The sequence below is a fragment of the Protobothrops mucrosquamatus genome, unplaced genomic scaffold (genome assembly GCF_001527695.2).
Source record: "Protobothrops mucrosquamatus isolate PMUCROS unplaced genomic scaffold, P.Mucros_1.0 scaffold76, whole genome shotgun sequence".
Taxonomy (NCBI): Eukaryota; Metazoa; Chordata; class Lepidosauria; order Squamata; family Viperidae; genus Protobothrops; species Protobothrops mucrosquamatus.
The window spans coordinates 804434-829627 of NW_015386453.1; the positions used below are offsets into that span (position 1 = coordinate 804434).

At 40.8% G+C, this 25194-nt stretch overlaps 2 protein-coding genes across 2 annotated transcripts in view; one reads left to right on the forward strand and one right to left on the reverse strand.

The window, feature by feature from the left end:
* Positions 1 to 4229, reverse strand: part of CCDC22 (coiled-coil domain containing 22) — a 26224-nt gene extending 21995 nt beyond the window's left edge. Inside the window, exon 1 of the mRNA XM_015812236.1 lies at positions 4165 to 4229. The gene's annotated coding sequence lies outside the window, so the exon portion shown is untranslated. The remainder of the gene's footprint in view (positions 1 to 4164) is intronic.
* Positions 1 to 25194, forward strand: part of CACNA1F (calcium voltage-gated channel subunit alpha1 F) — a 75108-nt gene that overhangs the window by 2685 nt on the left and 47229 nt on the right. Inside the window, 12 exon segments of the mRNA XM_029283393.1 lie at positions 9016 to 9277; positions 9366 to 9471; positions 11569 to 11708; positions 13884 to 14026; positions 14980 to 15132; positions 15791 to 15987; positions 16119 to 16222; positions 17325 to 17491; positions 19569 to 19649; positions 20481 to 20575; positions 22389 to 22408; positions 22494 to 22654. Of these exon segments, the coding sequence (XP_029139226.1) occupies positions 9016 to 9277; positions 9366 to 9471; positions 11569 to 11708; positions 13884 to 14026; positions 14980 to 15132; positions 15791 to 15987; positions 16119 to 16222; positions 17325 to 17491; positions 19569 to 19649; positions 20481 to 20575; positions 22389 to 22408; positions 22494 to 22654 (1629 nt within the window).

Consider the following 25194-nt stretch of genomic DNA (forward strand, 5'->3'; position numbering starts at 1 on the left):
AAAGCAATAAACCTGTTGTTCTTCTGAGTTATCTATCTGTTAAAGACTGGAATAAAAGCATGTTTCCTGTCTAGAAACAGTATATCCTCCCATACATTTATCCTCTTCTACTTGTCCTTTTAAAACATGTAAGCCAGCAGCAACCACAAACTTTAGTAGCAGTGAGTTCCATATTTTGCGGTTACCTGAAATATTTGTTTCTCCCATTCTCCCATTTATTATTCATAACATTTTACTGACTGACCTATTAGGAAAATGTATCTTGCCATACCATTCATAATTTTATTGAGCTTTCATTCTTACCCCCTCTTAGCTGTTTTCCTTCTCCTCTCAAAATGCTGAGCTATATAAACCTAAGAAAGCCAGTTTGGTAGGGTAGCTAAGGCAGAGGACTAGAAAACTAGAGACCATGAGTTCTAACCCTGTTTAAATCACAAAGCCAGTTAGATAACTTTAGGTCAGTCATTCCCTCTCAACCCTAGGAAGGAGGCAATGGCAAGTCATTTCCAAAAATTGTGTCAAGGAAATTGCAGAGAATAGTTCAGGCAATTGCCAGAAGTTCACATTGACTTGAAAGAGAAAAAAAAATATAGCCAGATCTGAACAGTGGTTTAGTTCACATATCACACTGATCAATACAGGTAGTCCTTGATTTATGATCACAATTGAGCCCAACATTTTTGTTGCTAAATAAGACAGTTGTTAAGTGAGTTTTGCCCCATTTTACAACCTTTTTTGCCACAGTTAAGTGAATCACTGCAGCTGTCAAGTGAATCATGTGGTCATTAAGTGAATCTGGATTCCCCCATTAACTTTGCTTGTTGGAAGCCAGCTAGGAAGGTTTCAATGGTGATCACATGACCCCGGGACAGTGCAACTGTCATAAAAACATGCCATTTGCCAAGTGCCAGAATTTTGATCATGTAACCATGGGAATAATGGTATATCCTTATATCATTTCATACAGGTGGTTGTCCAATCTTTTCTAAAAAAAACCTCCAGTGATGAAGCATCTACAACTTCTGAAGGCAAGGTGGTTAATTGTTCTCACCGTTAGGAAGTTTCTCTTTAATTCCAAGTTGAAACTTCCTAATAGTAAGGACAATTAACCTGCCTTCAGAAGTTATAGGTGCTTCATCACTGAAGGTTTTTAAGAAAAGACTGGACAGCCACCTATCTGAAATGGTACAGGGTCTCCTGACTGAGCAGGGGGGGTTGGACTAGAAGACCTCCAAGGTCTCTTTTAGTTCTATTCTGATTGACTGAATGCTGCAACAGTTGTAAGTGTGAAAATGGTCATAAGTCACTTTTTTCAGTGCCGTTGTAATTTTGAACAGTCACTAAATAAACAGTTGTAAGTCGAGGACTATCTGTAGTCTTAATGTACAATATGTACTGTTTAACATACAATGTGTAAACCACATCCATGGCTTGTTCTACAAATCATGGTTAAACATGACATAGCATAGTGCATATACTCAGCCAACAATGTGTCTGCATGTAAAAGAGAAATGGGCAGACTATGGCAAGCTTTGCTGGATGAAAAATGTCCAGATAATTGTTCAGCTACATATGGAATGGATGAAGCTGCCAAAACCTTAGCAACTGAGACCTTATAGGTGAAATAGATTAGAACACCAAAAGCCCGGGTTATATCTTATGGTAAACTTTCCCCTTATTGGTAGTCTGGCTCCCTAGGGCAGCCTTCACCAATATAGAGATAATAAATTTATTGAATCAACCATTACTCGTGTTTGTACAATATGGGTGAGTTTTTACCTAATGTTGTAGCAAAAACAAACCATATTTGGGTATTTTGTGAATTAGGCCTGTAAATACCATAGCCCTCAGCCATCATGATAGACTGTGCTCAGGAGATGGAAGTCCTGGTCAACCCAAAGAGTCAGAAGAATACACTGCCAAAATGGGAGGAACTCAGAAAAAGATTGCCATGATAGGCAGGCTCCATGTTCTCTTTTCTCACGCAATGTTCAGGACCTAGTTTGAGACCAGAGTTTTCTTCTAAAGTTAAGGCTAGGCTCAAGAAACATGATACTCCTACTCCAAGTGCATCTGTTGCTGCCTCCAGAGAAACAATGGGCTGACTTTTTCAGACCATACAAAGTTCTCTATCCTAGGCCCGCGGCCATCTTTGACTTTATCTATAATCCACCAGGAAGTACAGCAATTTCCTTTTAGACATTTGACTTTTAATTAGCTTATTCATAAATAGTGAGAGGTATTGGGGAAACGTTGCTGCTTTTGGCTGGGTTTTTTTGTTACATTTTTGGTAAGAGTTCTGAGTAAGTCATTTTTTTGATATGTTTTTTGTCCTTGCAGACCAAAACCATGGCACTGTAAGCCAATATCTGTATCCTTTCCAATGAGGCTTAGGGATGAGGTATGGGACTGAAACAACATTGCTCACATTTGTGATTATCTCTGGAGAGAGTAGAATGGAGGTAGTTCATCCATCCTTGCTGTCCTTGAACTATCAATGGCTTTGGATACCATCAACCATGATATCTTTCTGAACTGGCTCCAGGAGTCAGGACTTTGAGGGAATATGTTGGTTATCCACTTTTTTCCAAAATCAGTTGTAGTTACTGTTGGGGGGAGGAGAGAAATCTGTCTCATGGCCTCTTGTATAGGCTGCCTCAGGGCTCAATTCTCTCTCCATTCTTGTTTAACATCTAGATGAAGCTGCTGGGTGGTGTCATTTTAAGGCATGGAGTAAGATATCAATACACTGACAATACTGAGCTGCATATCTCCTCCCATGGCTGGCCAAGTGATGCTTTGGACTGGAGCATCTGTCTCAATGCCTGGAGACTACGAGGGAATGGAGGGAATGGATGGGGAAGAACAGGCCCTAACTAGATGGAGTGGTTTTTGGTTTTAGGGCTTCCTGGATCTAGCAAGTTTTCATTTTTAGTTCTGAATGGGGCTACGCTGCTGTGGATAGAACAATGTGTGCAATGCGAGAACAATGAGTTCTCTTGGACTCATAGCTCCTGTGCAACAAGCAGGGGACAGTCATGACCGGGGATGGGAGGGTGATTACATAGTTTTGTGTTGTGCCTCAATTGTGGATCAGGAGGCAATGCATAGTCCAGGGGTAGGCAACCTTGGCTCTTTTATGACTCGTGGACTTCAACTCCCAGAATTCCTGAGCCGTTGAAGTCCATGAGTCATAAAAGAACCAAGGTTCTTGGCTGGCATAGTCAATCATGTTTTGGTCACCTCCCAAGTAGGTTACTGCAATATAGACTACATGGAGTTGCCCTTGAAGAACACCCAGAGGTTTCAGTTAGTCCAAAATGCAATCGCATGGTCAATTATGGGTGTGCCTCGTCATTCCCATGTTATATCTTTGCTCCGGCTCCCAATTTACTACCAGGTGCAAAACAAAGTGCTGGGAGTATGAAGCCAGGGTATTTGAGGGACCTTATTCCGTTTCTATTCATCCCATTAGGTTGGGAAGAAGGAGCATGCTTCGGACCCTGTTGATCAAGGATTGTCATCTAAGAGGACCCAGGAAATGTGCATGCTCTATGACTAAGCCTGCCCTCTAAATTTAAAACACCATATAACTGAGGTTACATTGGGCCTCAGTCTGCTCACCTTTCAGAAAGCGTTGAAGACCTGGTTATTTTCCCTGGCATGGGGTTGGGAGAGTAACTGAGACCCCACTCTTAGTACATGGTGCATTCACTAGCTACTTTGTGTTCCGGTTGGTTGTGAAATTTATTTTTTGTATTGCATTTATATTGTATCTTTTAGTCTTCGTCAGCGTCCTCGAGTCACTTCAGTGGGATGGGCGGCGGCAGAATAAAATAAATATATTCTACGCTGCGGAATAGCTTTTCCAACCTGTGCACACCCCCAAACGTTTTGGGCTCAGCTGTTCTCATGCCAGACAGTAAAGCATTCGCCTACTGCTCCGAAGACTCCAGTAAGCAATCTAGACTCTAGAGCACCATCAAGTCGATTCCTAAAAGGCGCCCGAAGTCTTCGAAAAGAGGAAACGGAGGCATTCAGCCCCAGAGGTTGCTACAGTTTTAGAAGGGTTGAAATAAAATCTAGCAGGCATTTCCTAATTTCAGAAGGTTCCGCAAGGAAAGAAAAGGAAATAGGCTGCGGGGGAAAAGATCGAATACTCACCGCTCCGAGGTGGGCCAGGCACTCAGTCACAGGACCCACCACAGAGTACGATGGGAACTGTAGTGCAAATCTCCTACTACTGGCCTTCCCCTGCGCCTTGCACGTTGGGACTTGTAGTGCGGGACCCACGGCAAAAGCGGGGAGTGGAGTAGAGATATTATAGACTAACACGATTGTAGAGGAAATTTCTGCGCACGCTGCGAAAGTCTTTGTTCCGAAGGATTCATTAAAGCCCGCGGAATAATACAAGCTCTTTAGAGTGGGCTAGCGGCATCTTTCTTTTCAAAGCAGTTTTGCCAGCAGACACTTTTTTTTTCTTTTTCATACTGATTTTATTTCATATGAAAAGTGTGATTTGCTACTATTGCTGCTGCTTTTAAGAATTGTCCTACAAATACCAGTTGATTTATCTCTGATTGAGGGCTGTTGTGTTGGAGACATTAATTTATATGAAATATCATCAATTGTTATTATTACGAGGTAAAATAACTAATAAATGTTCTTTTTAGCTTTTCACAACAAACGCTTCCATTGATAAACACTCTCGCGTAGCCACAATGCTCCAAGTGCCTTTCTTCTTAAATTCACTTCCCAAGTCAGATGCATTTAATTCATATCCTGGGTTTTTTCTAGGAGCAAAATGTGAGGAACCCTCAATTTATCTTCACGGCAATCTCTTAAGTAGTTTGGTTTAAGAGAAAGCAGCTCTGTAAGGTCACTCCCTGAGCTTTATGGTCAAATAGTGACTTGCATCTGGGTGCTATTGTCCCAGTCCGATATCTCAAGGTTAAAAACCGCGCGCGCTCTTTCCAAGTTACACTTCCACGAAAAAGTAAGAGCATCCGCGTTTGCGGCTGCATAGAAATTTCTGCATTTCTGAAAAAAGGAAAACATCAATGAACGCAGAAATTAGAAGCATTGGTCTCTCTCTATTTCATATTTATGTTCCTGCTATACCACGCCCTTTATAAAGCAAGTTGGAACGGAGAGCATGCCGGGGGTTGTAGTCTTTCCGCGCTTTTAGCAAGCAAGGCTGAGAACCGGGGAGGAGGAGAGTGGGAAAGCGGGCAATTAGGAGCAGCTGTCTCCTAGCAACTGAAACCTCGTAATGTCAGCCAAATCTGCCTTAGGCTGAAACATTTTCCCTTAACTGCATCAGGTTATAACCTTCCACCACTTATGAGAAGTAAATTAAACGCGGCCTGACTGCTAAAAAGGCCATGATCGCTTGCTGTTAAGATATGTGATTGGACAGTATTGCAATTTAATTAAAAATGCAAATATTGGCCAGCTATCAAACCTGGCGGTCACACACATATATAACAGATTGGGATAGAGAGTGAAAGCCAAGGCAGTTTAAAACAATCCTCTTGAAATATATTGATGCCTGAAGCTGGAAAATAAACTGCTGAAGGTAGGCATTTTAACATGGGGTTTCTCTTGCTCATTTAATGGAATAGCAAGCCTCCATTAAGTCAACCAGCCAAACTTTTCTTGTTAGAGAAAAGTTCCTGGAGGAATCTCATTCTTCACTTGCAAAGAAGTATTGGACATTTCTCTCCTTTATTTTATTAATCATACAATACTTATAAGAATATTTCAAGGTGAAGTTTTGTTTTTCATGCAAACATACTTGTATCTTCGCAGCATTTTATTGGCTGGGAGAACACAGAACCCCTGATTATTTTCTTGCCTGAGTACAGTAGGTGCACAGTATTTCTGGCTGCTGCAACTTTACCTGGAAGAATCTTAAGAGTATCCACTGAAGAAAAACTAATTTATTAACTATAGTTTTATGTCAGGTTGATAATGTATTTTGTTTGTTTCTTAATATTTCGTAGCCACCCATCTCCCTGAGATATTCTCTGGTTATAAAAACAGTTACAGTATAATTGTTAAAGTAACTGCAACTAAATTTTTAAAAGCTTTGAGGAATAAAAGGGTTGTAGCTTGAATCTGCAGATACTACCTTAGGTACTGTAGATAGATTTAGCATTGTATAATTGCTTAGTGTCACTTTTATTGTGACTATAAATGTATTGTTGACGTTATGTAATTCTAACTTCTAGTTAATTTTTATTTTTTATTGTGTCTAAGCCTGTTGTAGTTATTTGTGTGAAGGTGAAATTGGTTGACTAAATCTTTATAGGTATTTTTGTAAGTTTCCTCTATAAAATGCCCTCTTCCTGGCAGCCATTCATCTACCTTCATTTTTTCAGGGGCACTTGGAGAAGGCCTCCAATCACAAGATTTAGATATGGGCAAGATGGTCTTCAAGGTAAATGAACCCTGGAAGTAGATAAAAAAGGTTTGGATTGTGTTTGTACCACCTACGGAACTATCTATAAACTAAACCAGGGCTTTTCAACCAGTGGTACGGGTACTACCTGTGGTACATTGGCACCTGGCAGGTGGTACGCGACCATCCTAGAAAAGTGGTAGTGGGGGAGGGGAATGAGCTGAACCGGTGGCAGCACCGCACAAGCCTGAGCGAGAGATGGCTGGAGCTGCAGGGCTCTCAGGGCTCAGCGGAAGCGCCAGGATCAGTGCCGCTTTCCAGCTGATTGGCACTTCTTTTGGGCTGTCAGGGCTCAGTGGAAGCCCCAGGATCAGCGCCAGGCTCCAGCTGGAGCTCAGCCCTGATCCTGGTGCTTCTGCTGAGCCCTGAAGAAGCACCAATCAGCTGGAAAGCAGCACTGATCCTTGCGCTTCTGCTGAGCCCAGAAGAAGCGCTGATCAGCTGGAATGTTGCAACATCTCCAGGGTCTTGTGATTTACATTCAGATGCTTGGCAACTGATTCATATTTATGACGGTCACAGTGTCCCAGGGTCATGTGAAGTGACCAAAACCTGCTGCAACCACCCAGCAGACGGGGGGAATAAAAACCAAACACCCCCCCACCCCACTCTCGCTGCCAATCCTCAACAGAAATGCTCACAATGAAAACCTCGGACAGGAGGAAGAGCGCCGCCGGGTGGGCAGGCAGGTGTCTTGCTCAGCTGTGGTTTGGGGGTCACTTTTTTCAGTGCCATTGTAACATCAAACAGTCACTAAGCGAACTGTTGTAAGTCGAGGACTACCTGTACTTTATCACTTTTTTCCTTTTTTGGGGGGGGGGGTCATCACATTTTTGACACCTTGCTAGGTGACTGGTGGTACTCGGATATTGCCATATCCTAAAAGTGGTACAATGGGTGAAAAGGTTGAAAAGCCCTGAACTAAACTATCTAAATGCCCTTTACCCTACCGTATTATAGAAGACCAGCCCATCTAATTAGTTTATAGTTTAGGATATTATTCAGTAAGCCATGATTAAGTTAACAATGGGTAAGCAGGTCATACAAATGCAACCTTTGAGTCAGAATCCCAGAATGCACTGTTCTAGAAAATGAGTGAAACAGATCTTTTAAGTTCAAGCAAAGCTACTTGGAAAAGGAAAGGTAGGTGCACTGGACTAATATAAAAGACTTGAGTTGTGTTTGTCCATGTGCTGACTCATAAATTGGCCAATTATATTTTAGCCCAGTGTGTATTGGGTGAATTCAGTCTATGTGATTAGTTCGATGTGTTTTGCAAACCTAAAAAAATGAATTAATTGATAAACTATGCTGTGGTGTGTAAGCACAGCTAAGCCGTCTGTTTAATTTTTGGTCATGGAGTAATTTTATATGCAAAAGCTCAACTATTCTGTCTTCAACATACTCAGTTGTGCTGTCTTGCATTAGGATAAGGTTGTATCCTTTTTTTCTAATGTCACAGAGGATCATGACTACTCTCTGCGTCTCATCCTGTTGGTTGATTGGGATGTCCCCAGCTCTCCACAACTGTGACCTAACCAGCTGTGAGCTCCCTCCTCCCTTCCTCCGCTGCCCTTTAAAGTAGGCAATCTGCCTTAATCCTCAACCCAGTAAGGGAAAGGAGGGAGAATGACACAGAGAGAGAGCAAATGAGCACAAAGCAGACACAAGGGGGAAATCTGGTTACTTTCTGACAAGCCCCTATAGTGAAAGCAAGAGGTGCATCTGGAGACTGGTACTCCCTTTTCATGAGGCCATTAGCTTTTAACTTGGCCCTCCCTCCCCATCTGGGGAGAAATACTAAAATAATGGAGATCCCTCCTTGCACAGTGGAGAGATAATCAATCTGAACTGCTAGCATTCTTTTGGAAATTTACACATCTTCTCCTTCCCCTTTACTCAACCAACCTGCAAGATGTCTAAGTCGGAGTGCAACGGAGGACGTGAGTAACCCTATGTTGATATATTTGGTTATAGGAGTAAGAGTATGGACAGATGGAGATTTTATAGGGCAGCCTACGCATATCGAATTAGAAGCATGTACTGGACTGTATCCTCTGGGGCTTGTTCCAAAAATTAGTGGGTGGATGTTCAAATAAGCAGGTTTTTGGGACTCAATAAAGAATGGACAACTTGCAATCTTCCTGTTAGAAGATTGGACAGAACTTTGATGTTACAGTGGCTGTTTGAAATAAAGTCCTGTCACTCTAGAAAAGAAGTTAAAGTAAGGCGTTTGTGACATAGTTTAAGATTGGAATAACAGAAGTGTACAGATTTGATAGTAAAATCAATGGGGAATATACACTGAGACAGAAATGCAAGAGAAACTTATAAATAGACTGACCTCATGTAAGCCTCCAGCTTGGACTAGTTTTCCAGGATGAAGCATGCTGTATTGTATTTTACATTAACCACTTTTCTGTTTTCAGATTTTTTTAAAAAAAGAGGAGATTAAGTTATTTTGCCCCTTCACTCACACACAAATTTTAAACAAGATGATGGGGTCCTATTTAATTCCTTCTGTCTCTTGTTGCCATACTCTTCCTTTGCAGCATTGGGCTCTCCAGAGACACCACCCCAATCAGCAGCCGAGGCTTTTGTGGAAGCATCAGGCCAGGCCATAGCATGGACGCTTATGAGTGGGTGTTCAGATACTTTGGGCTCTACTGGCAGCCTTGCTCAGAAGAAGCGTCAGCAGCAGAACAAGCATAAGACCCAGGGCTCCAACGTGGTGCACCGTTCACCACGAGCCCTCTTCTGTCTACATTTGAACAATCCCATCCGCAGAGCTGCTATCAGCATAGTAGAGTGGAAGTATCCTACATTTGCAAATTAGGAAAAGGAAGAAAGGAGGGTGGGAGAAGAAATTCCTGTTTGATGCCTTAACTTGAATGTCTTCCAGACCCTTTGACATCCTCATCCTTATGACAATCTTTGCTAATTGTGTGGCCTTAGGAGTCTATATTCCCTTTCCCGAGGATGATTCCAATGTCTCCAACCACAACTTGGTGAGTGCCTTTCCTCAGGTTATGAGTGGAAAGAAAGTAAGTGTGTCAGCAGTGAGAAGAGTGTGTGAACTTAATGAAAGAACACGGCTTTTGCATGTCAGACTGAGAATCTGACAAGAGTTTAAAGTGTAGAATTGAGAAGTGCCTCTGCAAGGCCTAAGGAACCTGAAAAATTGCTGCTAGTCAAAGCAGACAGTACTGTGTTAGAGGGATCAATAGACACCATAAGACAGGTCCCTGCAAATTTAGGAAGCCTAACTTTGACTTCTGGTTCTAATGCCACTGCGTTACTGTAGTTTCTTCCCAAAGAAACCAAAAATCCTCCATAACAGCCCCTTCACTCCTTTCTTAATGGTTCCATCTTTACCTCTTGATTTCTGCCCAAGGCAATACCTTAATGCTAATTAAAACTATTATCTCCTAATAGGCATTAATCTACCCATGTGAGTCATGGCAGCTGAGGTAACAGTTTTCCCTCCCCACTGCCACATCAGATCAAATCAAATCAAAATCTTAATTATGGTCATAGACTAGAATAAAAATACAATTTTTAAAATTAATATATAATTTTAGACATGTACCGTAAGTATCTAAAAATTATTTTGTATTTAATAATTTTATCCCTTTTGCAGATTTTTTAAGATTTATTTTTGATTTCATTTTTTATAATATAGTCATTTTTAAAATGTTTTTAATCTTGTGTATTTCATATTTTTAGTTTTTAAAATTGTATTTTTTTATGCTGGTCTATGAGTGTAATAAAGATTTTTATTTGATTTGACCCCACTGCACATACCAACCTGGCTCTGGTCACTCTGACCAAAAGCTCTCAAATGCAGCTGTTCATTTGCTAATTGCAGCTGGGGTTAAGACTAGAGTTGGACCTCAGCTTCCTTGGAATAAATCCCAAATAATCCATTGACAGAAACTGGAGGTGGGTCAATTCCTGACTGTTTGTCTCTCGGGGGCAAAATTCAGAAACACCTATAAGGTCAGGCACCATCCAATTTCCCAGTCAGTTTTTGGTGTGTGTGTGTATGTGTGACTTAAGTATGGAAAGTTGTACAATTGATATGACATTTGCCCTTTGGTGAAAGGAGAGGAATTTCATAAATTATGATGTCAAGGCAGAGTTCAGGTTTTAACTCTTTTGTAGCTAGTAAATGAAAAGTGAGCATTAGTTGGTACAGAAGGCTGTGCTGAGACTACGTTCTTTTTCCAGCACTTGGAAAAAGTAGGATGGAAAAAGAAGGTGGAAAGAATGGGCAATGTTCTTTGCTGTAGACCTATGCTTCTTTTTTGCTGTGTGTTACACTGCCATAATTTTGGATGCTAGGATCTAATACAGTGATGGCGAACCTTTTAGAGACTGAGTGCCCAAACTGCAACCCAAAACCCACTTATGCATCGTCGAGTGCCGGGTGGGTGTGGCCCATTGGCTGGGTGTGGCCAATTGGGTGGGCGTGGCCAATTGGGTGGGCATGGCTGCAGTGGTAACAACAGACTGGATGGGACTAAAAAGTTCAATCAATCAATTCCAACTTTGCAAGATCTTTTTTTTTCCCCGAGAAGTTGAAATTGACTGATTGATTGAACCTTTTTTTTTTTGCACACGGCGGTGGAGGCCTAAAGCGAAAAGGTTTTATAAAACCCAGCTGAAGGCCTAGGACTGGGACGACAATGCGGGTGCCCAAAGAGAGGGCTCTAAGTGCCGCCTCTGGCACCCGTGCCATAGGTTCGCCACCACTGATCTAATATTTGCAGGATGTGCTTGTTTGTGACAGATGTCCAGCATTCTGCGCTTCTGTCATTTGTGTCTTCAGTATTTGCCTCTTCTTTCCTAGCAGGCTCTGTAAAACTCTCGTGGTGGTGTTGAACTGAGGTAGTGTTAATCCAGAGAAATCCTTCTAATTTTTCCCTGACTGGAATTTCCAGTCCTTTTTAGTGTGGATTTCCTGGAACCTACATTTTGAATCTAATGAATGAATTTCTTAGGGACAGCTCTGATTTTGGACTATTTATCAACACACTTGGTTTCAAATTACAGAATGCAAGTGTAACTTGGTGTTCCTGCTGCTATTCCTCCCAATTCTACAGGAACAAGTGGAATATATTTTTCTCATCATCTTCACAGTGGAAACTTTCCTCAAGATCCTTGCCTATGGTTTGGTTATGCATCCTAGCGCTTATATTCGCAATGGCTGGAATCTTCTTGATTTTGTCATTGTTGTAGTGGGGTAAGTTTTTAACACAAGATTTATTTTAGCTCAGTATATGAGTTTGACTCACAATGGTCTAATTCTTAAATATAATTTCCAAGTGAATCGTCTGTTAATAAAAAAGAAAGAAAATGCTACGGATACATTGAAAAAGCCTAGCTTTACCTTAAGTGGAAAGAAATACAGTAGGCAATGCAAGCAAGGATGTAGAAGACAAAGTAAATTGCAGTCCTGAGCGACTTCTTGTGACTTAAAGAGTTGCAGAGGAAGGTTGGTTTGTTATTAGAATATTATAATTGGCAAAATGCAGCTGTCGTAATTTTTCCTCCTATTACATTTTCAGAGTAAAACATTCCATTATTTCCTAGGAGGCAATGGAGCTGTCTGAATTTTTCTTTGGATGAGGGCAGAAACAGAGTGGCTTTAATTTAAATAGTATAATGGCTTTAATTTAAAAAGATGGCATCTCCATCACCTTGTATTACTTGTAATACCGAAATTAGGTTTATGCATGAGCATAAACCCTAACGCTTCATATACACCGTATTCCTTGCCTCATGAAACTGAGGTGACACATGTACTGTATATATTTGTCATTCAGACATCTTGTTTAACAAACAGATTCCAAAGCAGATTGTCTGTATTAAAATTGTTAATAGACCAGGAGAATCAAATAGCTGGGAACTATAAATACCAAACTAATATAAAAGGGGGCATTTAGGACTGCCATTTCGGCATTAGATTTATAGAACATTTTTAAAGGGTGGGAGAAAATAGAACTGGAAAATTTACACTAGTTTCACTGTGAAATTCTTCACTGATTAGAGGCTTACTCCTGTCACCAGCAAAACAGTAACTATGTGCTTCCACCTTTAACAATAAACTAGCATATGAAGCCCCAAAGGTCTACTTAAACAACAACTGATTCCCCTATATCCCTCATCCAAAATACCTTGGACCAGACTCTCTCCTATAAGGTACATATAGAGAATATGGTGGCAAAAGCCAACACTAGGAACAAAAAATTATGTGGAATTAAATGGGGAGCTTCAACTGTCACCCTCAGGTCATCACCACTAGGGCTAGTCTGCTCTTCAGCAGAATACTGTGCCCCTCTATATCTTAACTGCTGCCATACTAGTAAGTTAGATGCTGGACTCAATGACACCATGAGGAATATAAGTGGATGTATTAAAACTATTTCGACTTGCTGGCTTCCTGTTCTGAGCCATATAGCACCACCAGCTGTATGAAGGCAAGATGCACTAGTGAGAGAATACAGAAAAAGTATGAACAACTCATTCCTATTGGTGCATGCTGACCTTCATCATTTATCAGCTGGAAGGCTCAAATCTAGGAAGTCCCCACTGGCACTTGCATAGCATCTGCTCAACAACTTTGATATTGATTCCCAGTGGAAAGCTGGGAATGGGTTGTTGAACCTCCAGATATAGGAAGATATATAGATGATCCTACACAAAAGATGCCAGGCTTTGAACTACCACACTAGCAATGGACAATTCTGAATAGGATTTACACCTCACACAGTGTCTGCCAGGACTCACTGTATAAATGGGACATATTATCCTCCCCTTAGTGTGACTGCAGGGACCCACAACAAAATGTAGATCACAACGTGACCTGCTGTAAGCTAAGGGCATATACCAGTCCAGTATCTGATTTTTTTCATGTAAACGATGCTGCACTTCAATGGTTAGATGGCCTAGACATTGGCATCTGAATATAGATCTTTTTAACAATTATACTTTATTGTGTTTTTTATAATCTAGGCAAAATGTTTATATTGCACGTCTATGTATGATGTGCCATGTGCTAAATAAATTAATACAATAGTTTGTCAAACATTTCTAATACTCAGTTGTTTAAATGATGGTAGAGTCATTTAAAAATGATTTGATCCTGACAGAGATACATCAACACCTACTCTAACCTAGTTTTCCCCTACTTGAAATGTCTCCAAAATGTGGCCTTAGCTCCCAAAATTCCTTAGTGAGCAAAGCCATTGGTAGGAATTCTGGAATTTAAAGTTAACAGATCTTGAGTTACCTAGGTTGAAGATACCATTTGTATAAAGTATCCTAGTGATTTCAGAATGCTGGTGACAGCAAACTTGGTCCATCATCCTGAAATCAATCTTCCCCTGCCTTGTCTTGCCCTTTGTTTTCCCTACAGTCTCTTCAGTGTCATTCTGGAACAAGTCTCCCACAAGCCTGGGGAGGCCCATCACATGAGTGGGAAGCCAGGCGGCTTTGATGTCAAAGCCCTGCGAGCTTTTCGTGTCCTGCGACCTCTGCGTCTGGTCTCTGGTGTTCCTAGTAAGCATCTCCTGTACTCATGCTTCTCATATATATATGCCTAGGAGGAAAAGGCTGAACAGAAAACAACGTCTCTTAGTATGCACATATATGTTGTGATGCCAAACTCTGTTGACATGCTGACTGTCTCTTATATGACTGCACATTATGAACTTAATTATATATGACTGTTTTATTGCTCCTGGTTGCATACTTTTTTGTTACCAGTGTATCTTATTAAGCAGAGAGGCTTTACTTGCCACTGTCATCCCAAAGGTGTTTTTTTCAAGAAGCAACTGGACTTTCTGTCATGTTTTTCATTTGTCATTGTTCTAGAATACGATTTGAGATCACGTTCCAGCTCATATTAATTCTTCTGTACTGCATCAGAAGTACTGAATCACATAGAACTAGACACATATAGGACTATGTGTAGGTTTATATGCTGATGTATTGCACAGCCTGAAGTGCTCTCCACTTAATCGTTGCTGTTCTTGATACAAGCTGTGTATTTCCTGTTCAGGGCCACACAACACTATTATTTTGCCATTCTGACTTCTCACTGCATCCTGTTATTAGTGATGCATAGCACACTCTTGTGTTTGCCATTCTCTGCATCACTATATGATAATTTCTAATGAACTACCTTGATTATTATATATATAAAGTTTAATTAGGTGATCTAGAAACAATTGACTTCCATGTTTTCTACAAATCTGTATTGTGCTAGGGCGGTGTTTTCCAGCCTTGGCAACTTTAATATGAGTGGACTTCAACGGGAGAATTCTGGGAGTTGAGGCCCACCCATCTTAAAGTTGGCAACGTTGGCAAACACTGCACAAGGGGAAAGAGAATTTCCTCTACTCAGCACTTTATTCCTAAGATGGGCCAATTGAAATTGTACCCTTCACGCTGGAAGACGTTCTTGTGTTCTGAAAAGCTGACGTGGTGCCCTAAACTTTTCTGTCTCGTAGGCCTACATATTGTCTTGAATTCTATCATGAAAGCCATGGTGCCCCTTCTGCACATAGCGCTACTTGTTCTTTTTGTCATCATCATCTATGCCATCATTGGCTTGGAGCTCTTCATTGGTCGCATGCACAAGACCTGCTTCATCATTGATTCAGGTATAATTCGCCAAGTGTAGCACAAGTCTGTCAGATCTATATTTTAAAAACTCCAGATTATATAAAATGACAGCAAACAAGTGGTTTTTTTCAGAATACCCTTGATGGCATCCAGTGATAGTCTGTGTTTTTACTGCCCAGTAGGCCCTTAGCAAGGCAACTTTTGTTCCTCCACTTCCAAGAAATAACACAGTTGAAAGTTAGTTCTGTTCAAATACGAAATGACTGGAGGAAACAGTTCTGCTTCATTCTTGCAGATTAGGGTTCAGTATTTGGCTAAATTTTCTGAAATGCAAGTTTTGGTTGGAAGGTAACCATTTTGAAGATTATGAAAGATTTCTGTAACACATCTCTTCCGACTTGTTTGAATGATTTTCCTCTTTGAATGATCTTTTCGAGATAAGTCAGATGTCCTAATCACGTGTCTAGATTTAAAAAGCGGCCTGCTAATATGTTTTTATGCTGGATTTAAAGAAATTACAGAAATTGTAAGTCAATTTTATTAATGTGACTACTCTGGATGATCTAGGGCTAAAGGTATGGCAGGGAGATTTATAAGAGATTTGAACATACTTGGGAAGTTGGTTCAGCTCAGCAATAAATCTGTTAGATGATCCTGTTTCTGTCATCGCTGTGACTCATCTTCTACTTGTTGCAGATCTGGAGGCCGAGGAAGACCCGTCACCTTGTGCTTTTTCTGGACACGGTCGGGAATGCACAGTAAACAATAGCGAATGTCGTGGCAAGTGGGATGGACCCAATGGTGGAATCACCAATTTTGACAACTTCTTTTTTGCCATGCTTACTGTCTTCCAATGCATTACCATGGAAGGTTGGACTGATGTTCTCTACTGGGTAAGCTATTTCCTTCTGGGCAAAGGAACAGGAAGCTCCTCTGTTCATACTTCCTTGTAGTAATTCATACAATTCAGCCTGTCTTGATGTACGATTCCTTAAGTATTTTTTTGTTTGTTTGATTATTCCAGATGCAAGATGCAGTGGGTCATGAACTACCTTGGGTTTATTTTGTCAGCCTTGTCATCTTTGGCTCTTTCTTTGTGCTTAATTTGGTTTTGGGTGTGTTAAGCGGGTAAGTCAGATTTGGAACATTGGAAAACGTGACCAGAATGTATTTGTCTTCCTTGATAAAGAAAAAAAGCATGTAAACTAAGTGTCAATGCTGCTAATATTGAATATTCTTGCTTTGACAAAATATGCAGAACTGTCTGGTATTTTTAGAGTTAATTCAGATGACAGAGAAAAGGGAGGAGATTAGTAAGGAAAGTGAATCTTTGCCCTCCAGGTTAATTGGAGGATGTGAATCATGACCCCAAAATAGGGGAGGGGAAATGCCTGGAATGTTATGTGCAAAGGGAAGGGAAATTCAGATCTTGGAAACCATCATGCCGTGCTGACATGCCTCTACACTAAAAAAGGCTTTTTTAGGTTAAACCATGCCTGAAAGTTCTTTGAAGTGTTTCATTAGTCAGACACATGACACTAAGGTTTTCGCATCCTGCATAAATTACGCCAACAATATTTTCACATTTGTGCCTGGTTTATTTAATTTATCCTACTTTTCTTAAATACGAATCAAGGGCAAAGAACTGCAGTAAGCAATGTCTGGAACTCTGTCTTTTGAATTATTTTTTTTAGATTTCAGCAAATATGGCTTACACTTGGGGTCTTCAAACTTGGCCAATTTAAGACTTGTGGACTTCAACTCCCAAAATTCCTCAGCTAGGCACACTGGCTGAGGAATTCTGGGAGTTGAAGTCCACAAGTCTTAAAATGGCCAAGTTTGAAGACTCCTGGCTTATGCATTTTCAAGTCTAGCCATGGGAGCTAGAATGTGGTTCTGTGTACTTTTGCGTTTTTAGAGCAGCTTCCTTTCTCATTAAAAAAAAACTAAAGGATCTAGAATAAAAAGGAAAAACAGTAGAAAAAATAAGTACCAAGTAATGTCCATGTTTTCATAACCTAATTAAACATAAGACACATGAATGAAGAGGTCAGAGAAAATAATTGGACTACAGCTAGGACGCTTGAATTATAAAAAAGGTTCGGAAAACAAGATCCAGAATTAATATTCTGCACATAATAGCTAGCTGCATCAAAGGCAAGGAGGGCCTTCATAGAAATTTTCAGATGATGTCCAAACAGTCAACTAATTTGACCTCTCCCATCCACAGGGAATTCTCTAAGGAACGAGAGAAGGCAAAAGCCCGGGGAGACTTCCAAAAGCTACGAGAGAAACAGCAGATGGAGGAAGATCTGAAGGGCTATCTGGATTGGATCATGCAAGCAGAAGACATTGAGCCCGACGAAGAAAAAGATGAGACAAGTGAAAAGCATACCTGTAAGAGCTTTCAGGACCATTCCTTCCCAGCTCCCTCCCCTGTTTGCCAGGGAGTGTACTCTGCTGTTCTAGAGATGGTTTAGTTAGCAGCCTGGATGTTGCCATCTGTAACAGCTCTGTACGTGGGGATTAGAGAGGAATCAATCCAAGCCACAGCAGTGCAAGATTAGCGGAAAAACCAACTGAACTGCCAGCTTGAAAAGGAATTCTGATTGGGATGAAGAGGGCAGGGGACTCTAATGTGAATGTTTTAGGATACATAGCTGAGATTTTCATTTGCTTACTTGTTTTGATTGCTTTTGTGTCGCTTCAATTGTGTGAATGTACAGTAAATAGGATGCAGCACGTTCCCTGTGAATGGAGCATGCCAGCTTAGTCACAGGAATAGAATTAGTGGAGAATAGGGCAGAACAGGCTGATAGTTTTGTGGTTTCCATTTCTCCATACTGCATCTATTGTTTCTTTCTCACCCTCATGGCCATTTGGTTGCGGTAAGAGACACTGTAGCTGTGCTCTTCCCTTTGGCAGTGCCCAGAACTGGCCAATTAGTGGCAGCTTTAATTTCCTGTAGCTATAATTTGTAGCCTGAGAAAACGGCATTCAATTCCAAGAATCCATCTCCTGGTGCTAATTAATTCACTGGAGCTGTATCAGCTGCTTTGGGTTCACTGAACAAGTGTTGAGAGCAGTGAAGAGAAATGAAGGTTACCTTCTCTGTTCAGCCCATCAGTTTGCATTTCTCCCCAACTGAAACAAGTTTCAGGGATCTTGGTCCTTCCTTTTGTTCAGATTACTTCAAAAAATGAACGCAAATACTGTATGTCGCGTAGAGGTCCCACAATACAGAGAAATTGCTAAAGTTCCTCACTCACTTTTTACAGGGCACTTAGAAAACATTTTTAATAGTATGGAAATATTTCTCTTAACAACAAACAGACAATAGTACAATTGTCTCAAGCATAGTTCTTTTCAGTGCTACTTACTGTCTCTTTTTAAGGAGAGTGATTTTTTATAAAAAAAATTAAAATGACAAAAAGCACAAAAATACGTTTAAAAAAATACATAACAAGTGCTTAAAAATAGATGAAAAATACAACAAAAAGTAAGATACAGACTATACAGTAATATATTGTTAGAACAATAGTTATAATTTTATATATCATTTTCTAATAATAAATATTCAACATACAAAAACAAATATATATTTCTAATACGCATATATAATGTTATTGCTTTTTTAACCTACTTTAGAGGTATAGATAAGTTCCATATTTCCTTGCATGTATTCATGCAAAGTCTACATTTATAGACTATCTACTCATAAGTTACAAGTGAGCACTGAGTAGAAAGAGTGATTTCAACTTTTGCAGCAACATAGTTCTGTCCCTGTGTACCCAAAAGCAAATTCATAATTATCTTTTTGGTTGGCACCATCGTTAGCTTTTTTAAATTGTGCTAAAATAGTTTTACCTACATTATGTGTGTGTGTGTGTTTGGTGTGTGTACAGAAGAGTTTACAATGAAATAAATTTTACAGCAAATTTCAAAATTAATTAAGAACAGCACAGGGCCTTTATTTAAGTAATATATCACTAATTCAAAATTTGATTAAATGTGTAATAAAAAATTAAAATGGCACATTTAAGCAACACGCACCTCCCATTTTATATTATACTAATCAATATGTATGGAATTTAGAGGAATAGACACAAAACAATGGAATCATAGAGCTGAAAGGGACCTTAAATGTTATCTAGTCAAAGCCCTCCTTAGTTCAGGATCTACATTCATTCTCTGTTTGAAGACCTCTAGTTATCACTACCCAAATGGGAAGAGACTTTGGGTAGCTGCTTCTAGTCTTGAAATTCTAAGCTCTTTAGTTCTAAGGGTTTGGAAAGAAATGGACAAGGCATAGTCCATAGTCCACCACATTTCCTTTTTTCTGTCATCTGGCTCTCATCATTTATTGTTCTCCATCTGTTTCCATCCATTTTGTTCCTAAATAATTCCCTTTCCTATATATCCCTCCCTTCATGTTTTTCCAATCTTTCTCTCATCTGTGCCTCCTTTGTGGAAGACGTTACTGTGGCCGACCTGATGGAAAAGAAGAGGAAGAAGAAATGGTTCAGGCATAGCAGTCATTCCTCCGACAGCCACAGTAATTTTCAATGTTTTCGTACTCCTTTGTGTCCATGCTTAGTTTTCTTTTAAGGGCTAAGCAGAGGGAGCTGTAGATATTATGTTTCCACCTCATTCTTCATCTATGCTTCATTCTATAGAATGAAGTCTGTTGATTTCACAAACCTATTTGGGAATTATGCTGGGGAGTTCTATTTTTATTTCTTTGTTTCGGGTTAATTGTTGGAGTTTTCTTACTGCATGCCCTTATGGCAATTCCTTGTCCAAGTGTTGTTTTTTTTTGCTCCAAGTGAATTTTCATATCTAATTTCATTTGCCGCAATGTGTCTTTCCTCTCCCTATGGCATAATTGTAGCAATAGGATATTCTTTGCCAGTTTTCAGGTTTGCTGGCCAAACAGCATCCATGATTAATAGGAGGACGATATCACACTCCCTGGTTTAATCTGTAGCATCTCGTTTAAGAAACTCTGGAAATTCTGACCCCCTATTGTGGTCATACATCGAGGACTACCTGTATTAAGCATATAGATATTATAGTTGCATTCATCCCAAATATTTGGAAAATATAATGTAATTTGAAGGGAATTTTAGTTGATTGTTTGCTCATGTTGCCTTCAGTAAACATGTTTTGCAATTTTATAAAAAAAATCTGCAAAGCCTGTTCATAGGAGGTCAGTGTAGTTACTGTCTCCTTTTCTTCTGCATATCATAAACGTATCAAACTGATGGTCTGAGGAAGAGTCAGTCCTATGGTTTCAATGGTGGCAGCTGTCTTTGTGAACAGAAATACTGCAGGAAGAACTTGCGGTTGTTCCCCCCAAAAATCTCACCTGCTTTTCTCTCCCCAGCCAGTCTTCCTGCCAGCGAAAGTACCTCAGTCAACACGGAGAATGTTGAAGATGAAGAGCACCTTCAGAGCCACTGCTATGATGTGTGTTTGTGAGTTTGCCTGGCCAGAGAGGAGGGCTGGGAACTGCAGGACAATGCTAATTATTAGTGTTCTACAGACCAAATTAATTGTTCTAGGAAACTATTGGGGAATCCAAAAGATTGCCTCCTGTTGCCCCCCCCCTCCACATTTGAGTACATTCTCTGCAGGGGTAAGGGTTTTTGGGATTAGTTCTTGGCATTTCCTATTGAAAGGATCTCGGAGCGATGGACCGAGAAAGCAAAGTCCCTAATCTGTTTTCAGTCTTCCATTGTCGGACCAAGTCCAACTAAGTCTTTCAGAGATGCTCTAAATTTTAAGATCAAGTGTTTAGATTCTATTCTTGTCCAGAATAAGACAAGCAGCCAACATTTAGAACAGGGGTGTCCAACCTTGGCAACTTGAAGACTTCAACTCCCAGAATTCACCATCTAGCTGGCTAGGGAATTCTGGGTGTTGGTCCTTAAAGTTGGACACACCTGATTTAGGTTGGACACACCTGATTTAGAAAATGATTCTTTAAGTAACAGATTGTTTGACTATATATATCTGATAACTGATCCGTTTTAGTTTCTACTATTTTTAATATTCTTATCTCCCTTGAGGAAATCCTCCAGAGAATGCTATTTTCTCCTAAGCTTGCATCTCATATCTCTGATTAAATCCTGTCTCAATAAGCACTTCTTACTGCAAACTGAACTCTTCCCTCTATTAACTAATAGACTAGTTAAGCAAATTTGCTGAGCAAATGGACATGCTGAATATATGGCCCCCTTCTGAAGCCCCTGTCCAAAGTGGTTATCTTAGAGGTATCATTTTGTTTTGTTCTTCCCTATTTTTTTTAAATAGCATGCTGACCTCTAGAAAAGTACCCTGCATATATGATAATGGGAAAAAAGTAAGTCTCTATTCATGGCATTAGAATGTCTATGTCAAACTGCATTTTTCTACGTGCAGGCCAAAGGTCAGCAATCTCTTTAAAAAGGGAGGGGAAGTAAGGCAGCAACTCATCTGCTGGACAGGTGGCAACCTGTAGAAGGGCTGTTTGGAAGTAAAAGAGTAAGCCCAAATGTTCAGCCTTTTGTGGAAGGCATTATGGGTTGGAGAGGGAAGGGGGAAGGAAATTGAAATGTTTTACCATATGGAGATCTTAGGCTCCTATAGCCATCCATACTTTGCCATCCAAACTGTGCAGCTGAAAATAATCACCATTCTGCTAGTAAATTTTAGGGGTCTCAAAAGATGACTAGGGGGCTGCATGTGGCCATGGATTGCCAACCCTATGGAATGAGAGCCAATTTTAAAAAATGGTTCTTGATTCTGTATTTAGAAAAGATGTTCTAAGGCAGTGGTTCTTAACCTTTTTAATGCCGCGACCCCCAACCGGTCATAAGTCGAGGACTAAACCGGTCGTAAGTCGAGGACTACCCAACCAGTCATAAGTCGAGGACTTTCCCTGCCCGCGCATGCGTGGTTCCGCCCCCTGCGCCGGCCGAGGCGTAGCTGGCAAGCGGCAGAGATGGAGCAGGCCGACCACCAGCTGGCCCAGCCCAAGGGAGGTAAGGTACCCGCCGGAAAAGGGGAAAAAAATGGCGGACAGCCTTGCTTGGCGACCCCCATGAAATGGTCGATCGACCCCAAATAGGGTCGCGACCCATAGGTTGAGAACCGCTGTTCTAGGGTATGTTAATGATGATTTGTGGAATTTCATGTTGAACCATTTCCATAGCATCCCTGATAGATTTGTAACTTCTCTTTGGGTCTTTCAGTTTTAGCTGAAGAATTTATTTTGAGTTTTTACTAAATTTCTATTTTTCACAGAGGAAAGCTTTCCAAGACCAAATTTGGGTGAGTATAACAACAGCCTGGCTTTCCATTCTTGTCCTGGCCGCTAGGCTGTTCGATAATTTCTGTTCTTCCTTTTGTACCCCAGCCGCCATGTACAGCGCATCAACAGACTTTTTCGGAAGAAATGCCGTTTGGCTGTCAAATCTGTCTCTTTCTACTGGATGGTCCTGCTCCTTGTGTTTCTGAATACCCTCACCATTGCTTCTGAACATTACAAGCAGCCTTATTGGCTGACTCAAATCCAAGGTGGGACTGCAAGACATAGTAAATAGAGACAACCTTAAACAAGGGAGGCTTGTCTAGGCATTAGGGCTGCCTTGGACAGCCATATGGGAAATGAATTTTTCAACACAGGAAAGCAGGAACTCACTGTTGAATTCAGTTTGAGACACAGTTGACTAGAAGGAGAGGAATCCCTATAGCAGGTTACACATATTTTATCTCCAACTACAGATATAAACTACAGATTTCTATATCCTCTTTCTTTTAAACAATTTTAGTATTAGTTATAGAGTTAGTTTATTTATTTGTAACATTTATATAGCCACCTATCTTGTACTAAACTTCAGGTGGCTCACAACCAAAAAATAAGGCAACATCTGTGTAAAATAAAAAACGCTAAAAACAAAACAAAGCCTATAGCTAAACTTTCCCAAGCAGCCCACAACAAATTCATCTTCTCAATCTCACCCTATCCCAGTGCTTGGGGGAAAAGCCAAGTCTTAAGCACTTTTTGGAAGGTTGAAAGGGTGGGGGTGGGGGCTGCTATGAAAAGATGTCCCATAGGACAGTGACTGCCACAGAAAAGGAATGCTTCCTAGATTCCATAAGGCAATATTTAAAGGCAGGGACTAGGAGTGTGCCAATCTAGTAGGACAGTCGGATGTCTTTAGGGAGAGATGGTTCCACAGATAACCCAGTCCTGTACCATATAGGACTTTAACGGTAATAACCAGCACTTTGAATTGCATCCTAAAAGACACTGGGAGCCAGTGCAGCTCATGCAATAGAGGTGAAATGTGGGTAAATCTAGGGGCATTCATCACTGCTGCATTCTGGACCAGTTGCAACTTCTGGATGGTGAATAAGGGCAGCCCCATGTATAATACATTGCGGTAATCCAAATGGGAAGTGACCAAGACATAAGAGACTAGAAGCAAGGCCTTCTGGTCCAGCAAAGGGCTCAATTGGCACACAATTATGAAAAGGCCTCCCTAGCCATAGCTGCTACCTGCTGCTCAAGCAGGTGCCATGAATCCAGGACAATCTCCAAATTGTGCACAAGTTCAGTCGGGAAGTGCCAGCCCATCTAGAGTTAAAGAACGACTATCACCCAAGCCTTGAAGACCAAAATCCCAGAGCCTCTCCATCTTGCCAGGGTTAATTTGAAGTTTGTTTCTCCACATCCAGACCCTGAGTTTACTGCAGGCTGCCAATTTGTCTTATAATTGAGCAGGTTTACCCCTAAAAATGGCAACCTTTCTACCTCTTCTATTATGTTATATGGCATTATATTGTCCCGTTATAAATTGTTCTATGTCTTGTAACAGAGGGCAAGGAGACTGAATAGTGCATAAGACAGAAGTCCTGCTATCATGTCAGGCATATGTGAAATGCATTTTTTTTTCTGGGGGTATTCATTAAATCTGAAAAAAAGCACATTTGCTTTTCTTTATAAGCCAAAGAACCAAACTGTATGTATATGGGTTGTGCAAAATTGCTTGCCACCTTAAGTGGGGTGAGGTGGGGAGTAAGGAACAAATGATTCCCAACATAAATCATTTTGAAATTTTATATTATGTGATACAGAATCTAAGCACTATTATCACTTCTCTTCTGTTGTTTAATGCATCTTACTAGAATCCCCTGATTTTCCTGCAAATATGGTTCTGCTGTTTATTGGATCCCAAACTGAAGAAGCTATGTATTAATTTGCTCTTTCCTGCTGAAGCTGCCATGCCAACCTGTTTGACAAATTGCCAGTTGGCCATTCCTCTGTGTTGACCATTTTCCCCTTTAGGCTTGACAAAAATGCATTAAGGGCAACAGATTTAATTCCAGTCTGCCCCAAATTATGCTGTAGACATATGCTGTTATCAGCTGTCACGATCATGAGGAAAGTTGGGAAAATGTCCTCTCTCTGCTTTTTCTCTTTACCCTAGTCAAATATAGACAGTCCTGGTTAACAACAGTAACTGGAACTGGAATTTCCATCACTAAGTGATGCAGTTGTAAACACAACATCATGTGACCACATCACTTAATGACAGCAATCCTGGCAGTCCCCATTGCCATCATTAAATGAGAGTCATGGGTCATTAAGCAAGGCCCTCCTTGCAACTTCTTGTTGGCTTCCAACAAGCAAAGTCAATGGGGAAGCCAGCAGGAAGTTGCAAGGAGGTATCTCAGGCTCAAGTCCAGAAATGAGACAGTGAGATCCAGTTGAGTCCAGTCCTTTATTTGCTTACACCTCAAAGAGAGAATCTTGCCAAACTAAAGATATGACTTTCTAAGCTACTAGACATATCCTGAGAGATTCTAGGGTCTTCCCCCACCCCCACTCCAGCTCAGGATTGCGCAGTCTCCTAGGAGAGTTCTGGCAAAAATCTTCTCCCTCTGCTGCTGCAGGTGCAGATTCCCTCATAAAGTTCTAGGCTGGGGTGGCTGCTGCTGGGGATGAGAGGGTGCACAAGCAGGGTCCAAATCTAGTGTGATTCCCCTAACTGCCCCAAGCCTGCCAGTGTGGCACAAAGTCCCAGCTGCCCCAAGCCTAGCACCGCAGTGCA